The 26776-nt window shown below is 36.5% G+C and overlaps 1 protein-coding gene and 1 non-coding gene across 3 annotated transcripts; both read left to right on the top strand.

Moving 5' to 3' along the window:
* Positions 1-10: 10 nt before the first annotated feature.
* NAA50 (N-alpha-acetyltransferase 50, NatE catalytic subunit) lies at positions 11-26708 on the top strand. Of its 2 annotated transcripts, none has more exons than XM_040484540.1 (5): positions 11-326; positions 21345-21478; positions 21902-22021; positions 22711-22777; positions 23740-26708. In XM_040484540.1, the coding sequence occupies exons 1-5, from the start codon at positions 319-321 to the stop codon at positions 23915-23917; spliced, it is 507 nt and encodes a 168-aa protein (XP_040340474.1). In that variant the 5' UTR covers positions 11-318; the 3' UTR covers positions 23918-26708. The 2 variants fall into 2 exon arrangements, with proteins under 2 accessions (XP_040340474.1, XP_040340473.1); XM_040484539.1 differs by having other exon boundaries at positions 12-326; positions 21342-21478.
* On the top strand, positions 15522-15624 carry LOC121036550 (U6 spliceosomal RNA). The gene has a single exon (XR_005793384.1). It is a non-coding gene; the product is annotated as a U6 spliceosomal RNA (small nuclear RNA).
* Positions 26709-26776: the final 68 nt, after the last annotated feature.

Genomic DNA, 26776 nt, shown 5'->3' with positions numbered 1-26776 from the left:
CAGAGGGGGCGGGGTGAAAGGTCACAGCGCGGCGGCGGGTCTGGCTGGCGGCGGCCGCGGGCGGGAGTCGATTGCCCGGTGTGCACGTGTGGAGAAGCGGCGGCACAGCGCGGCGGCGGGAGACACTCCCGCCCCCTTCGGAGACGCAGGGCTGCGCTCGACTCCTGCGGCCTCCGTCATTCGCTCAGCTCCCTGCCCTAGGTGGGGAGGCCGGCTTGTGGGGGTTGAGTGGCCCGAACTGAGGGCGCAGAGAGCTCAGGGCGGCGACGACAACGGCGTTGATATCCGCGGTAACAACGGCCTCAGCAGGCGGGGAAGATGAAAGGGTGAGAAGGGCAGCCGGGCAGGGCCCGGCCAGCGGGGGGAGAGGGGCTGCGAAGGAGGGGAGAGACTCCGGGCGAAGACCCTGCGGAGGGAGATTTCTGGGATTCTCTCTGCTCAACGGAGGAGGCGGATGCTCGGCGCGGGCTCTTGGCGGGCTGAAGGGCCAGCAGGGGCAAAACGCAGGGAACGCAGGATTTCGGCCCGGAGGACGAGTGTGGGTTGAGCGGAGACTAGCAGCCGAGGGGGGCAACAGGGGAAAAAAGCTCTTGTGAGGCTCCTTGGGCCTCCTACCTGGGAGCGGACGACTGAGCCACCCCCGGCCCGCCACTCCAAGTGGAGTGATCTGGTTGTCCTCTCTAGACCCAGGCTCAACGCTAGCAACTGCGGTCTTTGACACCTTTCAGTCTTATTTACACTTGAGAGCTGGACAGAACCTTCTGGAGGGAGAAGGAATTGGAATAAAGAGCATGGGATGAGTATTAAGAGCTAGTGACTCAACTGGATTTGGGTTGGGTCAGAGCGAGTGGAGGAGGGGGAGAGAGCGTGAGCTCTGTAGTGTTGGGGTGCCAAAATGTTTAAGGAAGTATTGCCGATCAGTAGGTGGAGCTATTGCTCCAGTAGTTTACTATTGCCCCCGTGCTGTGAGGGGGTTCTTGGTTACTCCTCAGAAGCTTTTTTCAGGTGATTAGAAAAATTAATACCCTTTCATAGTTTTCCTCTTGGATCAAATTAGGGTTTATATTGGTTCAACTCTTCCCATTTGGATGATGTCACCTTACTATTAAATTACATACTGTTTAAATATTAATTACGTAACAGTGTTTGAGAATATTTCCTAAATCAAAGCCGTTTTGAAGCCTTCCTTTTATCAGTTTTGAAAGCTTTCTGAGATTTTTTCTATTGTAGCTAGTCAAAGAATTGTAACTCTGTTCGAGCTTCCAAACTGTTCAGCCTTTTGAGTATGAAATAAAAGTCAACTTTCGAAATAATCTCATGCTGCCTAAAACAAGGCTCTGAATATTATCTTGGTATGTATATGTGTGTGGGGTCGAAGAGGTCCAAGAAAGTTTAATTTGGCCTTAGGTCTGTAATATGATTCCCTGCTCTGATTTGCTTTAAATATTGGAAATCCATTCTAATGCTTAATTGTATGGTTTGCACTAAAATTTAGGAATAATGAAATTTTTGTAGTACCTGCACTATTTCACGTCAAATTCTAAAGAGTTCCAATCAGGATATTAATTGAGGTATGGGAAGTATTTGTAGTATTTGAATCATGAACTAGGAAGTTTGGCTATTTTATATATGATCCAATATAATTTAGTGAGATTTTTCTTTTTTTTCCCTTTAGTATGGACGCTGTTTCTTACTCATTTTTGTATTCTCATCAGCGAGCAATACTTCTCTTGTTCTGTTAAGAGTACTAAAAATGAGGCTGAATAGTTCCCACGGTTGAGACTCTGCATGGATTTATAAAGGAAGGCCTCCAAGAAATTATTCTGGGTGTTTAGAGCCAAAATCCTTGGTCTAACTCTGTCTTGCTAGGGTGTAATGTTCTTTCTGATACCTAACTTGGCAATAGAAATGGGGTCAAACAATGATATTATTCACAATCTTCCTTCAGTTAATACACTCATGAGGCAATTAGCTCTTTATTTAAAATGGTGTGTTATATGTGTAACAACATGATGGTAACAAATCCCGAGAAACGAGTAACTGGCCAAATTTAGAGGATGAAGAGTCCTTAAGTCTGGTTCCTATCACTTAAGATTGGGAGCTTAAAGTTGCGTTCCTCGTAATGGTAAATTTTTAAGATGATTTCACTATTCCTGTGAATAGTCCCTTTAACTTCCCAAATGAACTAACTCCCAGGTAAGATGGGACTTTAAAATGTTTTTCACTTGTAAGTCTTGATTTAAGGCACTGAACAAATGAAGATAATAGGCATTATTTGAAAGATTCTAAGATCCTTGAGTTCAAAGACTTGTATCATTATACACAAGGTGGTTAGGGTTATAGTCCTGACTCTTGAAGAACTTCTAATTCTAACTCAATCTACTATTTAAATGTTTTATATTGTTGCCTATATTCACTATCATTTTCAAACTTTTCAAAGTTACTATTTTTCTTCATATTTTTACTTAGTTTTTATTGGTAGTAGCAGGAAGACATTGCATTGTGTTGGCATGCATTTGCCTTTCCTCCGTAGGAAAGTAGATAAATTTCCAGTTTTTCATTACTGCATGTATTTATTTGCATGGTCTAGAAATTTGAGGTATATTACAAGATACTGTTTCCTTTTTATCTATTATTCCTCTCTATGGAAGGTGATATTTAAGCAAGAAGTCACAGCCATGACAGAGATGGCAATATAATTAGTATAATAGAAAGTAAAACTGAATTCATTTACCTTTCAATTGTAGCAAAGGGGTATAAATTCTAATAAAAATGTCTTTAACAAGATGTGAATACATGCAAAGATGGGAAAGTAGATGACAATAATATAAGTATAGTATACAGAACAGTGTAGTTTACTAATTAAAATATTAAAATCAAAGATTCTGCAGTCAAAGGAATCTATGTTGAAGAACTCAGAATAACGATTATCTTTGATAGCACAAGGGAGTTTTCTGAAGTGCTAGAAATATTCTCTATCTTTACCTTGGATATTGATTGCATGGATGTATATGTATGTTTGAAAAATCATTGGACTGTGAACAAGATTTGTGCCCTTTACCATACAAATTCTGTACTTCAATAAAACAGGTTTTTTAAGGTCGTATTGCTGTTTTTGTTGGGGGACAGGCAGTGAGTCTGAAGGAGAATTCAGGAACCTTTGTAAACCTCCAATTTGTACTCCAAGCTTCTATGAAGCCAATAATTTGTGGGATGTGGATGGAAATACTGGATTTTAAAATATTTTGTAATGTTCCTTGCTGTATTGAGATGAATTCACATAAAATATAACCTACCTGTACCATGATTTGTTTTAGAAAATCAATAAAATGACCTAACCAATATAAGGGAGAAATAAAGGGAAAATAAACTATAAGATTTCTTTTTCAATAGGTAAATGACCAGGTACAACTACATCATAAGTCATAAGATTAGATGTTTTCATCTGTTTGTAAATAGCATCATTATATAATTTAGAAAGTAGATCTGTTACCAATACAGATGTGTGCACTGGTGACTAATGCAGTGTTGACATCAGTGTTGTGATTTTTTTCCCCAAAATCATGGACAGTTGTTGGTAAAATTCTGAACACACGAAGAATAATTAAGAATTTCTGGGTTGAAAAAGATTTTTAAAGGTTATCCATATAAAGCATTATCTTTCAAAGATAGTGCTTTTGCTGGACCAAACTAACATATGCATTAACTTTCACTTTGCTTACGTTTTCCATTTTGGCCTGTGGAAATCTTTTGACTTCTGATTTTCTCTTCCAGGTATTAGCTATGGTTTCCAGCTTTGTGCCATCTAAAAAGATAAACTTCTCAATTCTTTATTTAAATACTTTTTTTTTAAGCACAGCCTACAGAAACCATTAAATACCAGTTGCAACTGATAGAAACTTCCTTTTCATCATAGAAATGAAAATTGTGTGTATTACAGTTTAATAACTACAAAATTATGTAATTGTCCTATCATGAACACTGCTTTCTCTTGATCTGATCTCTTCCATCAGTTTCTATATGCATTCACTGCCTAACTTATTGGGAAAATGTTAGTCCTGTCTAATACAGTAGTGACTAGCTACATTTGGCTGTTGAGCAGTTGATATGTGGCGTGTGTTATTGAGAAACTAAATTTAAAATTTTAATTACAATTAAAAAAATTTTTTTTAATTTTTTTTTCAACGTTTATTTATTTTTGGGACAGAGAGAGACAGAGCATGAACGGGGGAGGGGCAGAGAGAGAGGGAGACACAGAATCGGAAACAGGCTCCAGGCTCTGAGCCATCAGCCCAGAGCCTGACGCGGGGCTCGAACTCATGGACCGTGAGATCGTGACCTGGCTGAAGTCGGACGCTTAACCGACTGCGCCACCCAGGCGCCCCTACAATTTTAAATTTAAAAACTGATACTCAAAGTTGTTGGACAATTTTTTGGTATGTTTGGAACAATGTGGATATGTGAATCTACTATAAATTTTGTGAAATGTAAATATAAATAAAATATTTGAGGAAAATTAGCATCTGAATTGAGATGTGCAGTGTAATACACACTGGATTTTTAAAAGACTTGGTATAAAAAAAGATTTTTTAAAAGGAAATTAATAATTTCTATTTTGATTACACGTTGAATTGATTTCATCTGTTCTTTTTGCCTTGTTAATGTAGGTACTAGAAATTTTTAAATTACATCTGTGACTCTTAACTGTGTTTATTTTGGACAGTGCTGGACTAGACTCTGAAAATAAAAATTGTGTAATACATGATCTTTTTCCTTAGGATCCAATTTTCAGATGGAGTTTCTAAATAGTAAATGTGCAGTTTGTGGGCCAACAGATAGTGTATGACTGGTTATGCCTCTGATGAAGGATTCTGAAGTCACTCTTGGTTTTAGATTAAAATATTGTAATCCACTTACTTTGTCTGCTATGGATGGAGAAGGGATAAATTGGAAGTATGCATTTGCCTTTCTTGAGCTAGGGTGATCTGTAATTCTGCCTCTATCATGGCTGAAGCTGTTAGTAGAAGACCCTTGTTTTTGAAGTCCAGAGGCTTTTCTCAGTCCTCGATAGTATGGCAGTAAATGCTTATGTATAAAACTACTTGATACACATTCTTATTTCTTTTGGATAATTCCCTAGAAGTGAATTTTTTGGATCAGAAGGTGCTGGCATTTTAAAATCTCTGATATTTGTTGCCAATTGACCTCTAGAAAGATAGTGGCAGTTCATACTGCCAATGGTGTGTGAGTGCCTTTTTCTTCTCCAAGGGCTAATGGGGAAGGGGAGGGGCACTTGCAGAAAATAAGGAAATGGAGGAAGATGTTTCATCCATCAGTGGTATAAATTACCTTCTTCTGGGATGAGTAGCATACATTGAGCGTTTGTAAAATGATAGAAATAATTTCTTTACAGGTTGGATTTGGGGACATATTCACATAATAGTCTTAACTCTTAATTTTGCTTTGCTGATTAGATGATAAATGGTATTTCTCTCCCCACCTTTTTTGTTACTGTTAATTTGATTACTTAGGTTGGACATTTCCCACTTTTACTGGCCATTTGTATATCTTTGCGGCTTACCTGTTACTTGTATAGCTTATCAATTTGGATATTGATTGTGTTTTGACTTCAAATTACAAAACAATCAAATATAGTATTTAGAAAATGGGGTTGAGACATTCAAATTAGTGAATATTGTCAGAGTGATGCCAGTTTAGGACCTAGAACATGAGAAGAAATTTTTTACAGAGCTTGCTAAACTAGTGTAAGCAAAGAGAATTGTACTTAGCAGCATTTTAAACATTTATTTCTCTTTCCAGAAAACTAAAATATATTTAAATATATACTTGGATCCCCCCCATTTGTATAGATTGTTATTCATAGCATAATTTATTTTCATAAAGGAGACTTACTTTTAATACAAAAAACATTGAACTAAAAGCAACCACGTTTTATAGTTCAGTGTGCCATTAACGATAGTTAGCAGTAGGGTCTCTGGTAGGTTTTTTTTTTACCTCTGGGAGTTGGTTTCTTTGTCTTTAAAGAGAACAGCTTGAACGTGAACAGGAACAACTAAAGGTTGAAATTCATGTGCCCTTTCTAGTCTGTTGATAATATTTTATCAGTATTTAATCTGCTGATAGCTTTGATGAATTTTCAGATTGCCAAAAAAAAGTGATATCATTGACTATTAATATCTACCATGACTGCTATGGCATGTGTGTCACTCGTTTGCCATCCCTGGTTTCTTATCAGCTGTAACTTTTCTGTGGTACCAAGAAACAAAAGTTTGGAATCATGGGGCATATTTGAACTGTTCTTTTAAGTCGCTTTCTTCATTTTGCTCTTGTGTCTGCCTTTTGAGACCTGCTCTCCCATCCCTCCCCCTCATGGCACTTTTACTTTTTTTTGTTTTAATAGGTACCTAATACCAGACCATAGATTCTCAATCCCATAATAGCTCTAAGATAGCACCCATAGTCTACTAATATATTTATAGGTGTAGTATCTTTAGTTTACTAATGAAAAAACCATTACAGAGGTGAATCAAGAAGGCAAGGAAGCTCAGTGAGTTCTGGAATTTTTGAGTAGCTTTATATGGCCAAAAACTGGTGGGAGAGAGGGAGGGTGAGGCCAGTGGCCATACGTAGGTGATGAGGGCTTTATTTGCAGTGCTATTCGAATTTCATTTGGCAGATTATATGCAGCTCTTAAAAGATCTTAAGCATTAGAAATAAAGTGATCATATTTGTATTTTCAAAAGATTATTCTGAGTGTGTTGTGATGGCTTTGTCTCCGTTCTAGTCTTATTTCCCTTAAGTAAGCCATTAGAATTTGTGTTGAAATGATGCTCTGAAGCATACTGCTTAGAGAAGGGGTATAGGTAAAAATAGGTTATGAAGATATTTTGGGGGGCAGAATTAACAGGGATTAAAATGGGATGTAAGAGTACATCTAAAACTAACTTTTTTATATTGGATGGGTGATGGGACTATTCCTAAAAATAGAGAATAGAGATACGTGTTCCAATTTCCTATAGAGGATGATGAGTTCAGTTTTCAATGCTTTGAATTTGAGATTCCTGTAGAGATAACTAGTAAGCAGTTGGGAATATGTGTTTGGATTCAGAGATTTGGAAGTAAAAACATTTAGGAGGTAGTAAGGGAAAAGCCATAGCTGGGAAGGAGTTCTCTTAATTGAATGTATGGATGGATGATCACAGAACATTTTTTCAAAGGATAGTTTGGTTATTTTCAGGTTATTTAAGTTATTTCATTTCAGGTTATTTAAGTAGGTTATATCTGATGTGTGTTTAACACTTCTAGTATCCCAGCAAATAATTGCTGAGATTTTTGCACACTTGATTCTTGCACTCATACAGCTTGCAGAGCTAATCCACTCACCACCACTTTTTTGATACTTGTAAAACCTCTAGAATAGTAAGTCTCAAGGAGGGTCACACCTTCCCCCCTGCATATCTGGTAATGTCTGGAGACATTTTGGGTTGTCATAATGGGGTGGAACGGTTAGTGGGTAGAGGCTAGAGATGATGCTGAATATCGTACAGTGCTCCACCACAGAGCCCCTCACAACCAAGAATTATCCAGCCCAGAGAGAATATCAGTAGTACTAAGACTGAGAAACTGCTCTAAAATCTAGATGAGAGAAAGCCCATCAGTTAAATTAAAGGCCTAGAGATTCTTGGACTTACTGGGAGTAATTCATCAATTCCTTGAAATATTTGAGGTCCTACCCTAAGTCCTACAGTTCAGTAGAAGAGGCAAGGTATAAAAATAAATGCTTAGAATGGTACAGAGGTACTGTGCCTAGGAAGGGTACAAACAGTATAATATAGATGAGGTGGAAATCTCAGCGGGATGACAGGTTAAGACTTCTTGAACAATTAATATTTAAGCTAAGCTGTGCTTTGATAAATGCTCAGTGGACTTGTAAGTTAAAGGAATTTATCTTTTATGTAATTTATTTGAGTGTAGAACCAGATTAATGCTAGCTAAGGCAATTACCTACTCTAAGCCCAAGTTTTATGCAAATCCCTTTTATCATTAGTATACCTTAGATAAGTGTTTCAGGTTTGGTATTTCTCTCGACCTTGAGGAGTAGAAAGGACTCCTTTGAGGGGAGTCATGGGTGGCTGATCTTGCACTATAATGATAATGTGTAGACATAGGCCTGGTTCTGGCTTTGTTGATAATTGGCTGTATAATTTACAGGTACATCTGTCTCTGGGCTTCAGTCCCATCATCTGTGAAATGAAGGGGAATGGACCCAGTGGCTTCCAAGTTCCCTTCCAGATCAAACACTCTGCACAAGAAATGACCAAGCAGCTAAAATTTTGTGCTGAAGTGTACTCAGTACTCATTTAAAATATAAATGGTTAGGCTTTAAGCTTTATACAGTTCTTCATTTTCTCTTCAATGTAACTTAAAAAGTCAGACTTTATAGAGAAAGGCCTACTTTTGTGTAGTCATATCTCCATCTTGTGGCCCTTCAGAATATTGCCACTAAATTTTGTTTTTATAATTATGGGCATAATTGACATTACTTTTAATAGCTTAAAAACATTTGAGTGCTTATTATCTGATGTTGCTGTGCCAAATACTTAATATGCATTATCTCATTGTGACACAGTGTTTGTTTTAAGCCACAGGTAAAGTTTTGCTGCTACCACAGGGGCACCTAGTTAAGCATTTGAATTTCCATTCAGGTCATGATCTCCTGGTTCGTGAGTTCAAGCCTCATATCAGGCTCTACACTGACAGTGCAGAGCCTGCTTCGGATTCACTATCTCCCTCTCTCTGACTCTCTCCTGCTTGTGTGTGTGCACTCTCTCTCTCTCTCTCAAAATAAATGAAAAAAAAAAATGTTTTCTGCTACCATATTTTAAGTGCAAAGATGGTATGAGATTTGACAGAGTAACAGATTCATCTTCTGGTGCTGATACAAATAACTAACAAGCTGTATAAAGTAGGAGGCCAGTAGCTGTGTTCCAAATCTAAGGACTTGATATACAAGGGCACTTTTGCTATATCATTCACCATCCTCCTCCCTCTTTTAGATCTTATTCTAAAATCTTTGGTATGAAGAAACATTGGGGTTTGTTATGGATTTGAAAAACAAAAAAATAACGTGTCACATGAATTTACTTGAGCCAAAAGAATAATTCAGTTTGTTTAATTACTGCTATATTCAGTTTTTTACAGTTAGGGTTGTAAACTAGTGCCAACAGGAACCCAGGAACAGGCAGATAAGGTAAATGAGTTAAAAAAAAAAAAAAGGCCAGAAATGTAGGCTTTATGTAAAAGCTTCTGATTTAAATATTAGCAACCAACTTTAAAAACAAACTGTTGAGTCTACTAGATGTAGCACATTTGACTTTTAGTCCAGGAATTTGAGGCTTATCTACAGAATAGAGGTCCTAAACTGATAAATTAAGATAGTTTGTGTTGTTAAATTACATTGAAATCTTACCCGAAGTAAGTAAACAGTGTAGTGATTAAAAACCATTTTTCAAGAGTCAGGCTGATTTGAATTTGAGACTAGCTGTCAATACTAGCTATAGTGTAATACACTGTTAAACTTACAAAGGAAAATGATTCCATATTTTATGTGAAATCCACTTCTCTGTGACCATCGTTAGCTTCTTTTTCCCTCACTGGAATACTTGGGTATGGAAATTTACACATATGCAGTGCAGTGGGAAGTTTATTAACTTAGGTGGGTATTAAATTTGTGTGGTTGATATAAGAAGCTTTAATCATTAAAGATTCCACGGTGGGATGTGGAAATCTGAGTTTTTAACTGGCAAGGTGATTCTGGTGTATAGCCAGGTTTGGAATCCGTTCTTGGCTTTTGTGACACTACTTCTCCAGACCTTATCCCTCCTCTCTTGAAAATTGTTTCTCAGACTTCCTCATGGGCTCCTGTTCGTTTACCCCTAAAGTTCAAGTATTTTTTTTAGTAGTTGTGGTTTTAAATGTTCTAATTCACTATGATACTTTTTTTGAGGAAGGGAGAGAAAGTGTGCATGAGCAGGAGAGGTGTAGAGAGAGGGAGAGAGAGAATCCGAAGCAGGTTCCTTGCTGTTTGTGCAGAGCCCATACAGGGCTCTGTCTCATGAACCATGAGATCATGGCCTGAGCCAAAATTGAGAGGCAGACGCTTAACCGAGTGAGGCACCTAGGTGCCCCTCACTATGATATTCTTGGTAATGTGATATGTTCACATAATCAGAGGATGTATATTATGCAGTATTTTTATTCCAGAAAATAACTCTCAAAGTGATGTGTTACAAAAGGGGATTTTTCCATATGAGTTAAATTAATGGAAAAACTCTGGATGCATTCCCTCTAGTATCTGTTTTTATCTACCTAATATCAACATTGCTTCTAATCACATTAGGTAGCATTTAAACTACATTATATAGGGGCGCCTGGGTAGCTCAGTTGGTTAAGCGCTGGACTTCGGCTCAGGTCATGATCTCACAGTTCATGAGTTAGAGCCCCGCATTGTACTCTGTGCTGCTCAGATGGAGCCTGGAGCCTGCTTCAGATTTTGTGTCTCCCTCTCTCTGCCCCTCCCCCCCCAAAATAAATATTAAAAAAATTTTTTTAACTACATTTTGTAAATAATTTTTCAAATGATAGATCTTACCAAACAATGTTTGATAGTAGTTTTAATGGGGAAAAAATGTCAGAACATGTAGGCCATTTACACCAAAAGTAAAGACTGTATAACAGACTATCCTGAGACTTATGAATTTATAAGAGGAAGCCTATATCAGAATGGAAGGCTCATTTTCATCCAGCTTTCATTCAGCTTTTCTGCAAACTGGAGGCTTGGTACAGCTGGCAGTTGAGGGGTTGTGGTTGTTAAAGGTTTGAAATTCTTGCCTTTTACTGTTTTTCAAATAGTAGAGAATAAAGCATCAGATGCTTTCTGCTACGAGTTTTAGTATCAAAATTAGTGTTTGTTCTTTCTTGGACAGAGTTGGCTACAAAACAACATAAATGCAAAATATTACAGCTTGTAGTTCCTTATATAATAAGTAACGTATGTTTGTTTTATTTTTTGTTACGGAAATTTTCAAACATCTTCAAAAGTAAATAGTGCATTGAGCCCTCAATGCATTCAATTCCAATGAATAATATTAATTCTCATGTTCTTTCATCTTTTATTAGTAGTTTCCCTTTTTCGCTGGAGTACTTCAAAGGAAATTCTTGACATACTATCCCATTCTATCTGTAAATACTACTGTATGAATCTTTATCATGGAAGGACTTTTTAGAAAAAGTAATTCTAATACTGTTACATCTAATATCATCTTAAGATCTGACACCCAATCTGTATTTGCTTTTTCTCATTTGTCTTGTAAATGTCTTTTTCAAATCAAAATCCAAAAAGGTCCACACGTTTTCATTGGCTGAAATATCTCATAATCTTTTTTTTTTTTTAATTTTTAGTGTTTATTTTTGAGAGAGAGAGAAAATGTGAGTGGGGGAGGTACAGAGAGATGCGGCAACAAAGAATCCAAAGCAGACTCCAGGCTCTGAGCTGTCAGCACAGAGCTTGATGTAGGGCTCGAATTCAAGGACCACAAGATCATGACCTGAGCCAAAGTCAGATGCTTAACTGATTGAGCCACCCAGGCATCCCTTTATCATCTATTAATCTGACAGTTCCTTCTTCTTTTTTAAAAAACAAAGTTACTTTAGAATAGTTTTTAGCTTTACATTTATGAAGATGATACTGAGAATTTCCAGTTCCCCCTATAAGTAACAGTTTACACTAGTATGGTACACTGTTAGAATGAAAAGGCAAGCCAAAAATTGGGCAAAAATAGTTGCAAATTATATATCTGATAAAGGGCTTGTCCCCAAAATATATAAATATAAATATAAACAAATTTATATATATGATATAAAGAACTCTTACAACTCAATAAGTAATCTAGTATAAAAATGGGAATTCTTTTATTAATTAATGTTAAAATTGTAGGTTTATTCTCAGGCCTAGACCGGGGACAAAATACTTAAATAGACATTTCGCCAAAGAAGATGTACAAATGGCTAATAACCATAAAGAAGGATGTTCTACAGTATTAGTCATTAGAGAAATGCAAATCCAATGAGATTATCACTTCACACTAGTAAAATGGCTATAAAGAGACAATAAAAGTGTTGGTGAGGATGTGGAGAAACTGTTATTGGTAGGAATGCAAATGGTGCAGCCACTTCAGAAAACAGTTTAGCAGTGTTTTCCATTACTACCATAACAAATTACTACAAACTTATTGGCTTAAAAATGCAAATCTGGGAGCGCCTCGGTGACTCAGTCGGTTGAGCATCCGACTTTAGCTTAGGTCATGATTTCATGGCTTGTGAGTTCGAGCCCTGTGTCAGGCTCTGTGCTGGCAGCTCAGAGCCTGGAGCCTGCTTCAGATTCTGTGTCTCCCTCTCTCTGCCCCTCTCCCACTTTCTCTCTGTCTGAAAAATAAAAATTAAAAAATTAAAAAAACCCCCACAAATCTGTTACCTTGTTCTTGAGGTGAAAAGTCTGAAATGGGTTTTACTGAGCTAAAGTCAGGTATTAGTATGAATGGTGATTTTTAAATAGTACCCCTGCCCCCATTCATGTTTATTTGGAACCTTGGCACATGACCTTATTTAGAAATAGGGTTTTTGCAGATGTAATTAAGATGGTCATACTTGATTAGGGTAGGCCCTAAATCTGATGGCCATTGTCCTTAAAGGAAGAGGAGGCGGGGCACACACGCACAGAGCACCATGTGAAGATGGAGAAACGCATTAGTTGTTACTGCCACAAGCCAGGAAACATCTGAGGCCACCAGGAGCTGGCAGAGGCAAGGAATTCTATCCAGTCCAAATCCAGAAAGCATGGCCCTGCTGGCTTGATTTTGGATTTCCAGATTCTGTAACTTCCATAGAATAAATTTCTGTTTTAAGCCATCGAGTGGTAATTTGTCAAGGCAGCTTTAGGAAATTAATACAACATTGTGTTTCTTACAGAAGTTCTAGAGGAGAATCCATTTTCTTGCCTTTTCAGCTTCTGTAGGCCATCTGCATTCCTTGTTTTGTGGCCCTTCATCTTCAAAGCCAGCAGTGTAGCATCTTGAAATCTCTTGCTTTTGCTTCTGTTGTCTTATACTTTTAAGGACCTCTGTGATTACATTTTGGGCCCACCCAGGTATTCCTGGTTAATCTTCCCATCTCAAGGTATTAGTCACATCTGCAAAGTGTGTTTTCCATGTAAAATAACATAGTCAAGATTGCTAGGATTGGAACATGGACATACTTTGGAGGTTGTTATTCTACCTACCAAAGGCGGTTTATTTAAAAAGTTAAGCATATTTTCCATACAAACCAGCAATCTCATTTCTAGGTATCTCCAGAGAGAAAGTAAATTTGTGTCCACACACAGACTTGTATGCAATATTCATAACAGTGTAATTTATAATGGCCCATGAAGTAAATACTATTAAAATGGCCATCAAGTGGTGAATGCATAAGCAAAATGTGGTATATTCATACAGTGGAATATTGTTCAACTGCTGACACATTACATCATGGATGAACCTCAGAAACACACTACATGAAAGAAGTGCAGTGCAAAAGATCATGTTTATTGTATGATTCCATTTATATGAAATGTCCAGGAAAAACAAATCCATAGAAAGAAAGTAGATTTAGTGACTGACTTTGGGTAGGAAAGGACATTTGCTTCAGATTTGCACAAGGGATTTGGGGGTGTGATGTGAATGTTCTAAAGCTGAATTGAGGTTATGGTTGCACATGTCTGTAAATAGTCTAAAAATCATTGAATTGTGCGCTTAAAATACGAATTTCAGGGGTGCCTGGGTGGCTCAGTTGGTTAAATATCTAACTCTTGGTTTTGGCTCAGGTCATGATCTCAGGGTTTGTGAGTTTGAACCCTGCGCTGGGCTCCACACTGACAGCATGGCACCTGCTTGAGATTCTCTCTCTCCCTCTCTCTCTCTGCCCCTCCCCTGATTCACCGTGCTTGCTCGCTCGCTCTCTCTCTCTCTCTCTCTCTCAGTAAGCTTTAAGGGAAAAAAAAAAAACCATGAATTTTATGGTTTATAAATTATACCTCAAGGCTATTTAAGAGAAAAATAGGGGCACCTGGGTGGCTCAGTCAGTTAATTAGTGTCCAACTTGGGCATGGGTCGTGATCTTGTGGTTCGTGAGTTTGATCCCTGCATTGTGCTCTGTGCTGACAGCATGAAGCCTGGAGCCTGCTTCAGATTCTGTGTCTTCCTCTCTCTCTGCCCATCCCCCACTTGAACTCTGTCTCTCTCTCAAAAATAAATAAAACATTAAAAAAAGTAAGATGTAAAAGGTAGGAAGGGGCTTCAGGTTATTTGCAGTATACTAGCTTACAAAGGACATGTGTCCATAATACACTTGAAATCTACTTTTTTTTAATGGGCAAAAGATTTGAACAGCTCCTTTACCGAAGAAGTTCTGCCAATGACAAAGAAATACATGAAATAATGCTCTACATCATTTGTTACTTAGAGACATGCAAATTAAAACCACAATGAAATGTCACTACACACCCATTAGAGTAGTGTAAAATTTTAAAGGTTGACAGTGCCAAATTCTAGATGCAGAACAACTGGGACTCTGATACATTTATAATCCAGTGTTACCTCTCTTTGGTATTTATTCAGAAGCAATTAAAAATTTATGTTCACACAAGAACCATAGAGAAATGTGTATAACAACTTTATTCATAATCACCAATAACTCTAAACCTAAATGCCTTTCAACACAAGGATAAACCATAGTATATCCATACTGTGGAATATTTAGCAATAACAAGGAATGAACTGTTGATAAAACAGTGTGGTAAATGTCAAAAGCATTATGTTGAATGAATGAAATCAAGCAAATGGCTATGTATTATGTAATTCCATTTAAGTGACATTCTTGAAAAGGCAAAGATATGGGGAACAGAAAACATTAATGGTTGCCTAGGACTGGTGGTGAAATTGAACTACAGAGGGTCATGAGAGATTTTGGGGGTGATGTATCTATATCTTGAAAACTATCATTATACATGTTGTAAAAAGTAGAACTATACAGGAAAAAAGCGGATTTAATTTTATGTAAACTTTAGACATGTTATTAAGTTTATTTGGGGGGGCGTGGTTAAGCAGAGAGAGGGAAAGAGAATCCCAAGCAGGCTGTGCACCGAGCCCAACACATGGCTCATCTGACAAAAGGTCATGACCTGAACCAAAATCAAGAGTCAGACAGACACTTAACTGACTGAGCCACCCAGGGGCCCATAATACTTTTTAAAAGCTGAGAATGAAAGTTGATCCCTCCCAAAAGGCTTGAAAAATAAAGAACAACTAAGAGTTGTTACATACAGAAAATTTGCAAGCTGGTGGATTGGAATAGACTACATCAATAATTATATTAAGTCTGGACAGACCAAATACTTCAGTTGTCAAGTGCTTGCTTCGGCAGCACATATACTAAAATTGGAACGATACAGTGAGGATTAGCATGACTCAATGTGATGACAATTTCCCTTTTTTCTTTCATGCTATTTTAATAAGTAAAAGTAATACATGTACATTGCATAATATTTGAAGAATTATGTAAAAAAATATACTCCAGTTGTCAAATTAGAGGAATGAAACTCTATAGTATATGCTGTTCACAAAAGAAACTTTAAATATAAGGATAAAGAGAGGTTGAGAGTAAAAGATGGCAAAGATACATGATGCAGCATTGATTAGAAGAAAGCAGTATGTCTGTATTGATGAACAGGGTAGACTTTAAGACAGGGAATATTACAGCAGTTCATCAACTCATAACAGTCCCAAATTTATGCCCTTAGTAATATAACTTGAAAATACATGAAGCAAACATTGACAGAACTGAAGAGTAAGAAGGAACACTTTGAAATTTTGTTCAAGGCTAAACATAATCCTGATTGATAAGAAAGCCTATCAGGAATATAAAGAAATAAAAACAGGTTTGTCAGAATAAGCTTTCTTGGGGGTATCATTTAAATAAAGATTTAAAGTAGGTAAGAGAGTAGTAACCTGCAGCTAAGGATAAAGAGGCTATCAACATAGAAAGCTGCAGGTGACACAGATTTTGGGAAGATCAGAGATCTCGTTTTGGATAGGTTTAATTTGAGGTGTCTACTACAGATGCTTTGGAGTTCAGGAGTGACCTTTAAGCCATAGAGAGATTTGGAAGATGGCAGCATTAAAGCCATAAGATTATGATATTGTCAACCTAGAGAATAAGTGTAGATAGAGAAGACCGGCAAGTACCATCTTGATGTACAAGCTCCTCATAAAATTGATTCTCCTTCCTCTCCAATCCCAGCTTCCACATTTACACAAAGCACACTTTTTTTTTTAACTTTATTTATTTATTTTGAGAGAGAGAGCGAGTGTGAGTGTAAGAGGGGCAGAGAGAGAGGGAGAGGGAATCCCAAGCAGGCTCCATGCTATCAGGGCAGAGCCTGGCACAGGGCTCAGTCTCACAAACCTGGAGATCATAACCTGAGCTGAAATCAAAAGTCAGACTTAACTGACTGATCCACCCAGGCGTCCCCCCCCCCCACCCGTTTTTTTTTGTAATTTTATGGATTTATTAACACAAATGCGACATGCACATAAGCTATCTATTCATTTTCGTTGCTGCACAGCTTGGCTTTGGGATTGGTGGCTCTGATGGCCAGCTGGCTACTCTTTCCCCAATGGCTTTGTGGCTCTTGGGGGAGACATTGTAAGCAGTCTCTGCACAATTAAGATTTGTTGCCCATCAACAAGATTTGTTGCCCTTCAAGCTCCTTGACATTGTGACCTAGGAGCTTCCAGAAGCTACTAGGCAGCATGTGCTCTGTTTTCTTACTGCTCCCATAAGCAGCGTTGGGCAGCAGCATCTGGCCCTTGCACCCTATTGTCAGTGCTTCTGAGTTTCTGCCAGTTGCGCTTAATTTTGACACATCAGATGACTGGCGCTGGATGAACTTCTTGGTCCACTTTTTAAGCGTCTTGGGCTTCACCAGAGGTCTGCGGGTGGCCATGATGCCAAGTAGGAGATGGCTGCCACCTCTGCAGGCAATGCATTGGTGAGGAAGGCTGTCACAGAGTACACACAGTAAGCTTTGTTTTACCAAATCAGACTGCCTGTAGTTTGGAGAATACATCGTTGCTATTTTGTTCATGTTCTATGCTCTCCTTAGAATTCATTTCTTACCCTCCTACAGAACAAACTCTTAAGTCACCCTTCACATCTGTTTCCAGGATCACTTTTATTCTAGTATTACTTTTGTACTGTGTGCAAGTGCTATTATTAAGATATTGTGTTTCATATATATATATATACATAATTATGTATATATGTGTAATGTATGTATATATGTAATGTGTGTTAATATATGTGTGATCAATATATACATATACCTGTATTTCCTACTAGGTATAAACTCCTTTGCATTCCAGGTTTTAGCACATAGGTGTTCAAATATTTATTGAAATAGACCCGGTTTATGCTTTGAATAGGTAACTATTATGTTCATTAAAACTTTAGAAAATTTCAAATTCACAGAATTCATGAAACCTCTGTTTAATTTTCTAATAGAGACTTTGGAATTCCTTTTGACTTACTTTAGAAGTTCTTTTCATTTCTAAATCTTATTGTGTGCAGTCATGTTCTCATTTTCTTAACATTTCTGCATAGCACTCTATGCTTTTGATACACGTTCTTTGCTAAATTATAAATTGCTATTACTCTTGATATATTTAGAATATCCACATCTTAAAATAATTCAGAGCTGAGTGGTCAAGATTACAGAAATATTACATTTCAATCAGACATATCATGTTCATGAAAGTTAAACTGTATTTGAAGGTGAATTTTGCTGACAAAGTTATATTTAATAGATGCTTAAACAGCCACCAAACGATATTCATAGTATACCAGTTCTGTTTTGAAGTGTGTACACACACACACACACACACACACAGAGAGAGAGAGAGAAATATAGGGAGACTATATACATCAAACTTATTTCTAGTAGTCTTACAGGATTTTCACTTCCTGAGTAATTACTATGGTGATGGACATTTTTTTTTTTTTAATCAAGACATGCTATTTATTTATTTACTTGATTAGACAGGGAAAGATTAAGCTGGTGTTCCCTAATGATTTAATACAGTGTTCTGTATTTAAGCTTTTTCTGCCTACTCTGCTGGAAACTTTTTTAGTAGTTAACTTTTATTTGGTTTAATTCTAGCACATTGTACCATAACCACCTTTTCCTTTTGTATGAAGTCAAGAAATACCTGGTTGTTATTTTAAAAATTATAAAGATGCTTGAAGTGTGGTGATTACCTAGAAATCATTCTTTTTTTTCTTTTAAGTGTTTATTATATGCGTATGTATGTATTTATCTTAATCTCTGCACACATTGTGGGGCTCAAATTCACAACTCCAAGATCAAGAGTTGCATACTCTTCCAACTGAGCCAGCCAGGTGCCCCACCTAGAAATCATTCTTAAACTTTGAAAAACACGTGTTCTTTCACTATAATTTAGGAGGTTGGCTTCCTAGGTTACGTTTTTCTTTATTGTTTACTATTAGACTTCATAATGTAGTTTTTCAGTGATTGTTTTAAAATACGGAGACTGACTCTTTGATTGCGATGGATAAAATACGGAGACTGACTCTTTGATTGCGATACTCAATTTGGGGTGTTATACTCAGTGAAAGAGTAGCATTCTGCTAAGTGAAATAAGCCAGCCAGACAATGGTATTGCTTACATGTGAAATCTAACAACAAAAAAATCAAACTCATAGAAACAAAGTAGATAAGGGGTTGCCAGGGTGGGGGGAATAGGAAGAGGTTGGTAGAAAGGTATAGACTTTCAGCCATAAGGTGAATAAAGTCTGAGGATCTAATGTATAACAGGGTGACTATAGTTGATACCACTGTGGGTATAATTGAAACTTGCTAAGAGAGTAGAACTTAAATGTTCTTACCCCCCCAAAAAAAAAAAAGTGATAGTTGTATTAATTATGGGAGGAATCCTTTTTCTAAAAAAAAAAAGAATAGTGTAGGTAAGATGTGATCCCTGTATTTTAATGTTCTGTACTTTACAGCATAACACTATCTACCAGTAAAAAACCTGAGTGGTAGATGGTGGTAAGTGAGCCTAAGTAGGTTTTAATTAGAAGAGGACTTAGGGTGAAATGTTATTTCCTTCAGCCTTAAAGAAGACAAAGCCAGGGTGTGCTTTTATGAAGAGGGGAGTTGTTCTTAGGGAGATAAAACCTAGTTAAAGAACACCTGAATCTCACAGAGGGAAGTCATTTTAGTTGTAAAATACTTAGGCCATTTACCCATAATTATATGTCTAAAATTGGAAAAGAGTGTAACAGAGAAATCTCTATTTTTTACTGTGGTGTTGACCTCTTAATTTTGTGTGGCCACTAAGAAACTGTGTGTTCAGATCTTAAGAAAATATCAAGATACGCAAGAGTGGTTGCACAGTAAGTAATAAAAATGAAATAATTGAGGCAGGAAGGCTAAAGTTCCAAATGAGCATAATGGTCTGTAATAAAGTTTTTGTGTTATTAAGAACTATAATTTATTCATACTTTCTGATAATCTGAATTGTAACATTTCAGAGAATAGTGTTTTTAAAATTATACACAATTAAAAAAAATTTTTTTAAAGATTGTATGTTTAAGTATAATCTTTATACCCAACATGGGTCTTGAACTTACAACCCCAAGATCAAGAGTTGAATGCTCTACCCAGTGAGCCACCCAGGCGCCTCTCACAATTCTGATTACACATTTTTTGTATATGCTTTAAAGCTTTTTCTGTATATTAACAAAAGCTATTTTATTATATGTTATATATATTTAGATTGTGCCCCTCCCTCACCCCCCCCCCAAAATAGTATATCAATGTTTTTGTGGTAATAAGATAAACATATCATGCATGCTTTATTTAATCACTTCCCTGCTGAGGACACTTAGTTTTGTTTTGTTTGTTTTTTTTAGTCATTTTAGAAGTGTGAAGATTAACATTCTCATTTAGTCATTTCTCCCAACAGTTTTCAAAACCTATGTACATATGATGCAAATGATCAATTAGGGTGTATTGTCTGTACTTCCCTGCTATTGACTAATGCCATTGTGATCTGGAATTAGCACCCAGTGTGTAGGACCCACATTATCTAGCTGCTTGGTTGACATCAGATTGTTTTATTTTTCAACTCATTTTTATTTCAGTTTGATCTTCTTTTCTTTAAAGGATTTTATCATCTACTGTTGTGGTTTTTAAGAAGGCCAATAATGCATGTAAGCATCTCCACTAATGACACTGCTAGTGGTAATAGGGAGAAATATATGCGTAGATGCTGTTCAGGTTTGTCTTGTCACATTTGATCAACCTTTAGCTTATGGTGGAGAAATGGACTTGAGCTATTAAAAAAATCCTTTTGTTGACAGAATTATAGGCAAAACAACTTTTTTACTATGAGCCTGAATCATTTTAGATTTAATTCCTTTTCCCACAGAACCAATTGTTTTGATTACATAATGGTTTTTCAGAAATGCTACCGTTGCATTCTTGATAAGTAGTTTTCAAATAGATCCCCCCCACCCATTCCTTTGTTCCACTGCCATAGATTCTACCTCTGAATCTGTGGGGTGTGAGGTCTAGGAATCTGGATTTTGAATACCACCCCATGTAACTGATGTAGTGGTTCCTAGTTCAATGTATATAATTTTTGTCCATTTGGATTATTTTTCAGAATAAATTTCTAGGATAGACCTGGACAAAGAAGATGTACCTTTCAGGTTTTTGATACATCGTACTAGATTGTGTTCCAGAGACACTGTATCTATTTACATTTTCACCAGCAGACTATAAGAATCCCATTTGCCACCCCCTTGTCAATATTTGGTATCATCAGTCCTTTGGATCAGTAATAGTTGTCTAAAAACTGTAAACTACAAGGAAGATTTTGGCATTTGTGTAGATTATTAGTCTGGCCTTCTGAGTAATTATTGTTTATCATATTTGTCTCTAAATATATAATCATATGAGTGCTACAAATTGAATCTGCATAGAATGGCTGGCAGAATCTTATAAATGGTAATCTTTGTAGGAATATAAAGTCAGTATGAAAGGTTGGATTTATCAATTATGTAAAAAAGACTTGGTACTAGTATGTTTATCTTAACAAATGAAGCTAATTATATTTTATTGAGTACATTTTGGTTTGTTCCAGTAGCCGGATCGAGCTGGGAGATGTGACACCACACAATATCAAACAGTTGAAGAGATTAAACCAGGTCATCTTTCCAGTCAGCTACAATGACAAGTTCTACAAGGATGTGCTGGAGGTTGGCGAGCTAGCAAAACTTGGTATAATAGTTTTTTCTTTTCTCACTTCATTTGTTTTGTTGGTGTTCTTGACCCTTAGTTTTTAATATTTGAGCAGAGTTAACTAATTTAATCTCTTTATTTTACAAGTGAGGAAATGGGGGTGATCCAGGTTTTGAGAAGCATCTCAGAGAAATCAAGACAAAATATTTGAATTTTAAAGAAAATGCTAAATACCTTCTCTCTTATTTAGTATGTGCCTGTATGTTTCACATATATGTCTACTGTAGATGCTTAAATCCGTAAAAAGATGTAGAAAATTTTTGAGGCTTTTGCTATTCAGAGTAGTTGATAAAATTTAATGCTATGATAGCAGTAATTTAGCCCTTATAGAAGGGGAGGAAGATTCAATAAAATGTGTTATTCTGTCTTTTGAACTTAATATTTTTATATTTTCCATGGCAGCATATTTCAATGATATTGCAGTAGGTGCAGTGTGCTGTAGGGTGGATCATTCACAGAATCAGAAGAGACTTTACATCATGACACTAGGATGTCTGGCACCATACCGAAGGCTAGGAATAGGTAAATTTGTTTTTGTGTGTGTGTGTGTAAAGAAGCATAAATACATCATTACTGTTTCTGACCCAATGAGTGAAACCATTTCTTTTGAGAGTATTGGGAAAGAGTTACTGAATTATATAAGGTGGAAAATAACTTTATTTATTAACCTAATTCACCTGGAAGCCCTATATAGATTTGTCATCAGTGTCCCCCTTTTGCTTTTTCTGTTTTCCTTTTCTCTGGAAGGACTTGTATGTAAAGGTTGCTTTTCTACTAGCAGTTTTTAACATATGTAGATAGTAGGGAGAGAACAAATTTTTCAAAAATCAGGTGGTCTAGTGTTTACCTCAAATTCTTTTAGGATTCAATAAACATTAAGATGGCATTTATTTTTATTTTTTTTTATTTTTTTATTTAAAAAAAAATTTTTTTTTTCAATGTTTATTTATTTTTGGGACAGAGAGAGACAGAGCATGAATGGGGGAGGGGCAGAGAGAGAGGGAGACACAGAATCGGAAACAGGCTCCAGGCTCTGAGCCATCAGCCCAGAGCCTGACGCGGGGCTCGAACTCACGGACCGCGAGATCGTGACCTGGCTGAAGTCGGACGCTTAACCGACTGCGCCACCCAGGCGCCCCTAAGATGGCATTTAGATGTGTAATATAAACATTATTTTTCTAAGATTACTTACTTGTTTGTCTTGTTAATAGGAACGAAAATGTTAAATCATGTCTTAAACATCTGTGAAAAAGATGGCACTTTTGACAACATCTATCTGTAAGTTAAATGATATTTAATGTTCTTATGTAAAGAATTTAATAAATTGGCAATAGAAATCTTTACTGGAAACTTTAAAATCTGGTTCCTTATTTCATTGCCTTTTGGAAAAAGCATGGAAGTAGTGATTATGAAGTTTTTGTTTTGTTTCAATAATAGATCAGGAACCTGAGATAAAACTTTCTCATTTTGCTTTATTGTGTTGGGGTGGGAGCTTCTGAAGTCACAGGGATGAAACCAAGATTAAAACTAAAGTCTTCAGAACTGAAGAATTAGTATCATTAATACTATTCTTGTGCCATCTGTTTGCTTTCTGGGTTTTGTTTAAGGTTCTCAGTGACATGCTTATTAGTAGTAGAGTTTAATAATCAAAATCAAAGAGTATTTATCTGATAATACCAATGTTAAAAGATTATTCTCATTTTAACTTTGGCACTGGGAGAGATTAAATTATGTCATGCTGTTCTGAGGAGTAATTGACAAAGCTCAAATTTATTTTTAAAATATAGCATTTTTTTATTAGAGGCTATATTTAGGCATTTGAGACAATATATCATTTTTCTGTCATGTTTTTTCTGCATGTGTTAATATGGTCATTGGATCATCCCTGTGGTTATTTACCCATTTATAATTCCAGGAATCCTTTCTCTCCTTGCAATGAAAAACATTATGCTAGCTAGGATACTTCACCCTTTCTCGATTGTAAGAGTAAACCCTATTTCTGAGTCTCCTAAATTCAGCCAGCTGTCTTGAAGATGTAACAGGTTAAAGGTGTAAATTTGTCATCCAAGTTTTTCTGAAATGAATACTCAGTCTTTGTTGATAACTAGTAATTGTGAAGAGAATCTAACAAATGTCTGCAGTATTCCAGCTCCAACCAGTATGAAGCTATTTGCAGAATACGCAAAAGCTGATGAATTCTTAATTTTTTTTTTTTTTTCTGATACCCTCTTATATCTTAGGCATGTCCAGATCAGCAATGAATCTGCAATTGACTTCTACAGGAAGTTTGGCTTTGAGATTATTGAGACAAAGAAGAACTACTATAAGAGGATAGAGCCCGCAGATGCTCATGTGCTGCAGAAAAACCTCAAAGTCCCTTCTGGCCAGAATGCAGATGTGCAAAAGACAGACAACTGAACAAATTAGAAATGAACTTTCTTGCACTTGCTTGTCGCCAAATAAAAGAGAGGCCCATTGATTTTTTTACCCCATCTTTCTTTTCCCCCTCCTACCTTGTTCTTGTTTGTCCTCCTTTCTTTCTTTTTCTTTCCTCTAAAAGGTTTAATACTTCCAAGGACTTTCAAAATTAATCATGTTTGGATTGTTTTAGTTTTCTTATTTTTGTGAGGTGGTTTGATTGTAGGAAGGAGGAGGTATAGATCTGTTTGGTTTCATAGTTAAGATATATATGGTCCCAAAAATTTGGGTGTCAGTGTCAATATTTTTTTTATGTCCTGCTTTCACATTGAAGGGCAGAGCCTACGAAATGTTGTATATATCAAAAGACAAAAAGAAACAGCAGCAATATCTTGTTCTCTAATTCAAAGACAAGTTTAGTGTGTTTGTGGTACTTTGGGTTTTCAAGACTGTGGGATGCTAATCCCTAGACATTGCCTTCACTCCACCTTTTGTCCTTCTGAGTGTCATCTCAGGAGTTGGACCATTGTTATCCTTGTAAGAAATACTAAGCTTATTTTGTTTTTTAAGCAGTTATTTCTTTCTTCCTTGCTGAGGGTGGGTGGGACAGTTTGGGTAGGTAGTGTTTTACTTTGGTCTCCGTATTTGAGTTACATGAGTGGGCTGGTTGTTGGCAGGTTTATTTTTCCTGCTGTTGATTGTTATTAGTGGCATTAACTTTTAGAGTGTGGGCTGGTGAGATTAATTTTTTTTAATATCCCAGCTAGAGATATGGCCTTTAACTGACCTAAAGAGGTTTGTTGTGATTTACTTTTTTTCCTGTCCTTTTTCTTCAGTACACCCACAATAGTTAGTCTAACCTTAAAAATGGGAGTTGATGTCCTTATAGGTCAATACCCCTAAATAAATCTGAAGCAGGTATCGTCTCTTGGACATATTAAAAAAACACCTAAAAGGAAGCTTAGATGGATTTGTGGCACGATAAATGCATTTAATGTCAGCTAATGCAGACTTAAAAGTATGGCCACTGAGCATTTGATTATATAGGAGAGAGTATCTAGACAGTATTTTTGAGAATAACATAGCTGTGCTATTGCTTATCTGTTGGAGAACATCCCAGATTTGCTTATTTTCTGTGCCTATGATAATGAGTTTAAGGATTTGGGGGAGGGGGAATTGTTAAATAAATTGCTTCTATTCTTGGAAAAGTAGAAGTTTAGAAGTGTTAATAACACAGATTTCACTGTGACCTCCTCTACTGACGTGACTGGTTTATGCCAGATCATTTTCTGGCACATAGGGAGTGGCTTGGATGGGTTGATAACTTTTGTAAGATAGGAGACATCTGAAGTTTTCATGTTTTCCTCCATTGTCCCATATCCAATATTTAAAATTCTCTAGATTGCCAATACTGGTAGCCCATGAAATGTTCTCATTAGACTTTAAAACAATGCACAGGGCTTGACTTTTCTTGTCATTTGTCTTTAAAAGAAAGTTTGATTCGTAATATTTATCCTCATGTAAATTCTGATAATATAAGTCTCATCTCTCCAAATATATTAAATGACAAAATTATTTTACACAGTGTTTATGCACAGTTTGTAATCTTAAGTTCTTATTTGAGAATGTGAAAGTACAAAGTATAGTAGACTTCAATGGTCTTAATTGAGTGCCAAGAGTAATATAGAAAAGGAAGATAGCTGAATGAGTTTATAAGATTCTAATTCTTAAGATAGTAAAAATGTAGAAAGACCATGCTGGTTTCTTGGGTATCAATTTCTTTAGCAGTACAAATACAAGTTTAGAAAAAAAGAGCATTAAGCACCTTTACCTTCATGGATAAGCTTCAGCTTGCTCTTGCCAACAGAAGAGTGCTTGAGTTACAGAAGGCATACTTAGTTTGAAGAATTCAGCCTTTTTGTAAACTTCCAGATATCAAAATAGATTTTGATATATAAATGAGTTTTCTGAGATGACACTGCCTCTATTTCTATAACCATTTCACCTGGACTATCTAATCAGTCCAATGAATGTATCCCTAAATGTGGTTGTTGAAAACTGAATAGCTGCCTCATGACAATTAAGTACATGTTATTTAAGGAGGGAAAAAAAATTACATTTTGAATTGAGTATGTAGGCTTCTTATCATTATACTTTCTTTTTCCACACTAGATAATGACTTTAAATTGTAAATGTTTGAAAAGGGTTAATTGTCCTACATCAAACTTGTATTAAGTAATTCCATCCATTTAAGGAAGAGGAGGATGTAGAAGCCGTAGGAGCTGGGCACTAGTTCATACGCCTGTGAGTCGGTAAAGACTCAAATAACGTCCCATGTTGAGTTGGTTATTTTGGAACGTAAAAATTGTTGAGGTAAAACAATCCTATTAACTGGAAGATCAGAGAATATATCCATATTTTTTTGGACAGATAGTTTTTACTGTGGGGCAAATAGGTAAAAATTATCCTGTTTTGTTATTGCATTTGGGTTCTAAAGAAAAGAATCTGCAGAGAAATCTATGCAATATATAATTTGTCCAGATTAGTTTTAATTTGGGGAAAGAAGTTCTAAAATATCCCCAAAGCAATTTATCAATTGAAAGTCCTCCAAAAATAGAACTATTGGGAAACTGGTTTGTGGGTGGAAAAGAAAAGCTCCCTCAGTTTTTTGGAGGGAATAACTTTAAAAATACTTAAATGGCTAAGTTTACTTGGTGCAGTTAAAAATTAAACTTGTTGATTTTAACATTGCTGTTACATCTGAAATAAACATGTGATGTTCTGGTAGTAATCTGTGATGCCTGATAAATGTCAAAGAAAACCCTGCACTGTGTTGAATACTGAGATCAGCAGTTTTAC

Source organism: Herpailurus yagouaroundi, unplaced genomic scaffold, assembly GCF_014898765.1.
Source record: "Herpailurus yagouaroundi ecotype Mexico unplaced genomic scaffold, PumYag 162, whole genome shotgun sequence".
Lineage (NCBI taxonomy): Eukaryota > Metazoa > Chordata > Mammalia > Carnivora > Felidae > Herpailurus > Herpailurus yagouaroundi.
The sequence above is the reverse complement of the archived record's forward strand: the minus strand, read 5'-3'. Positions and strand labels throughout refer to the sequence as shown.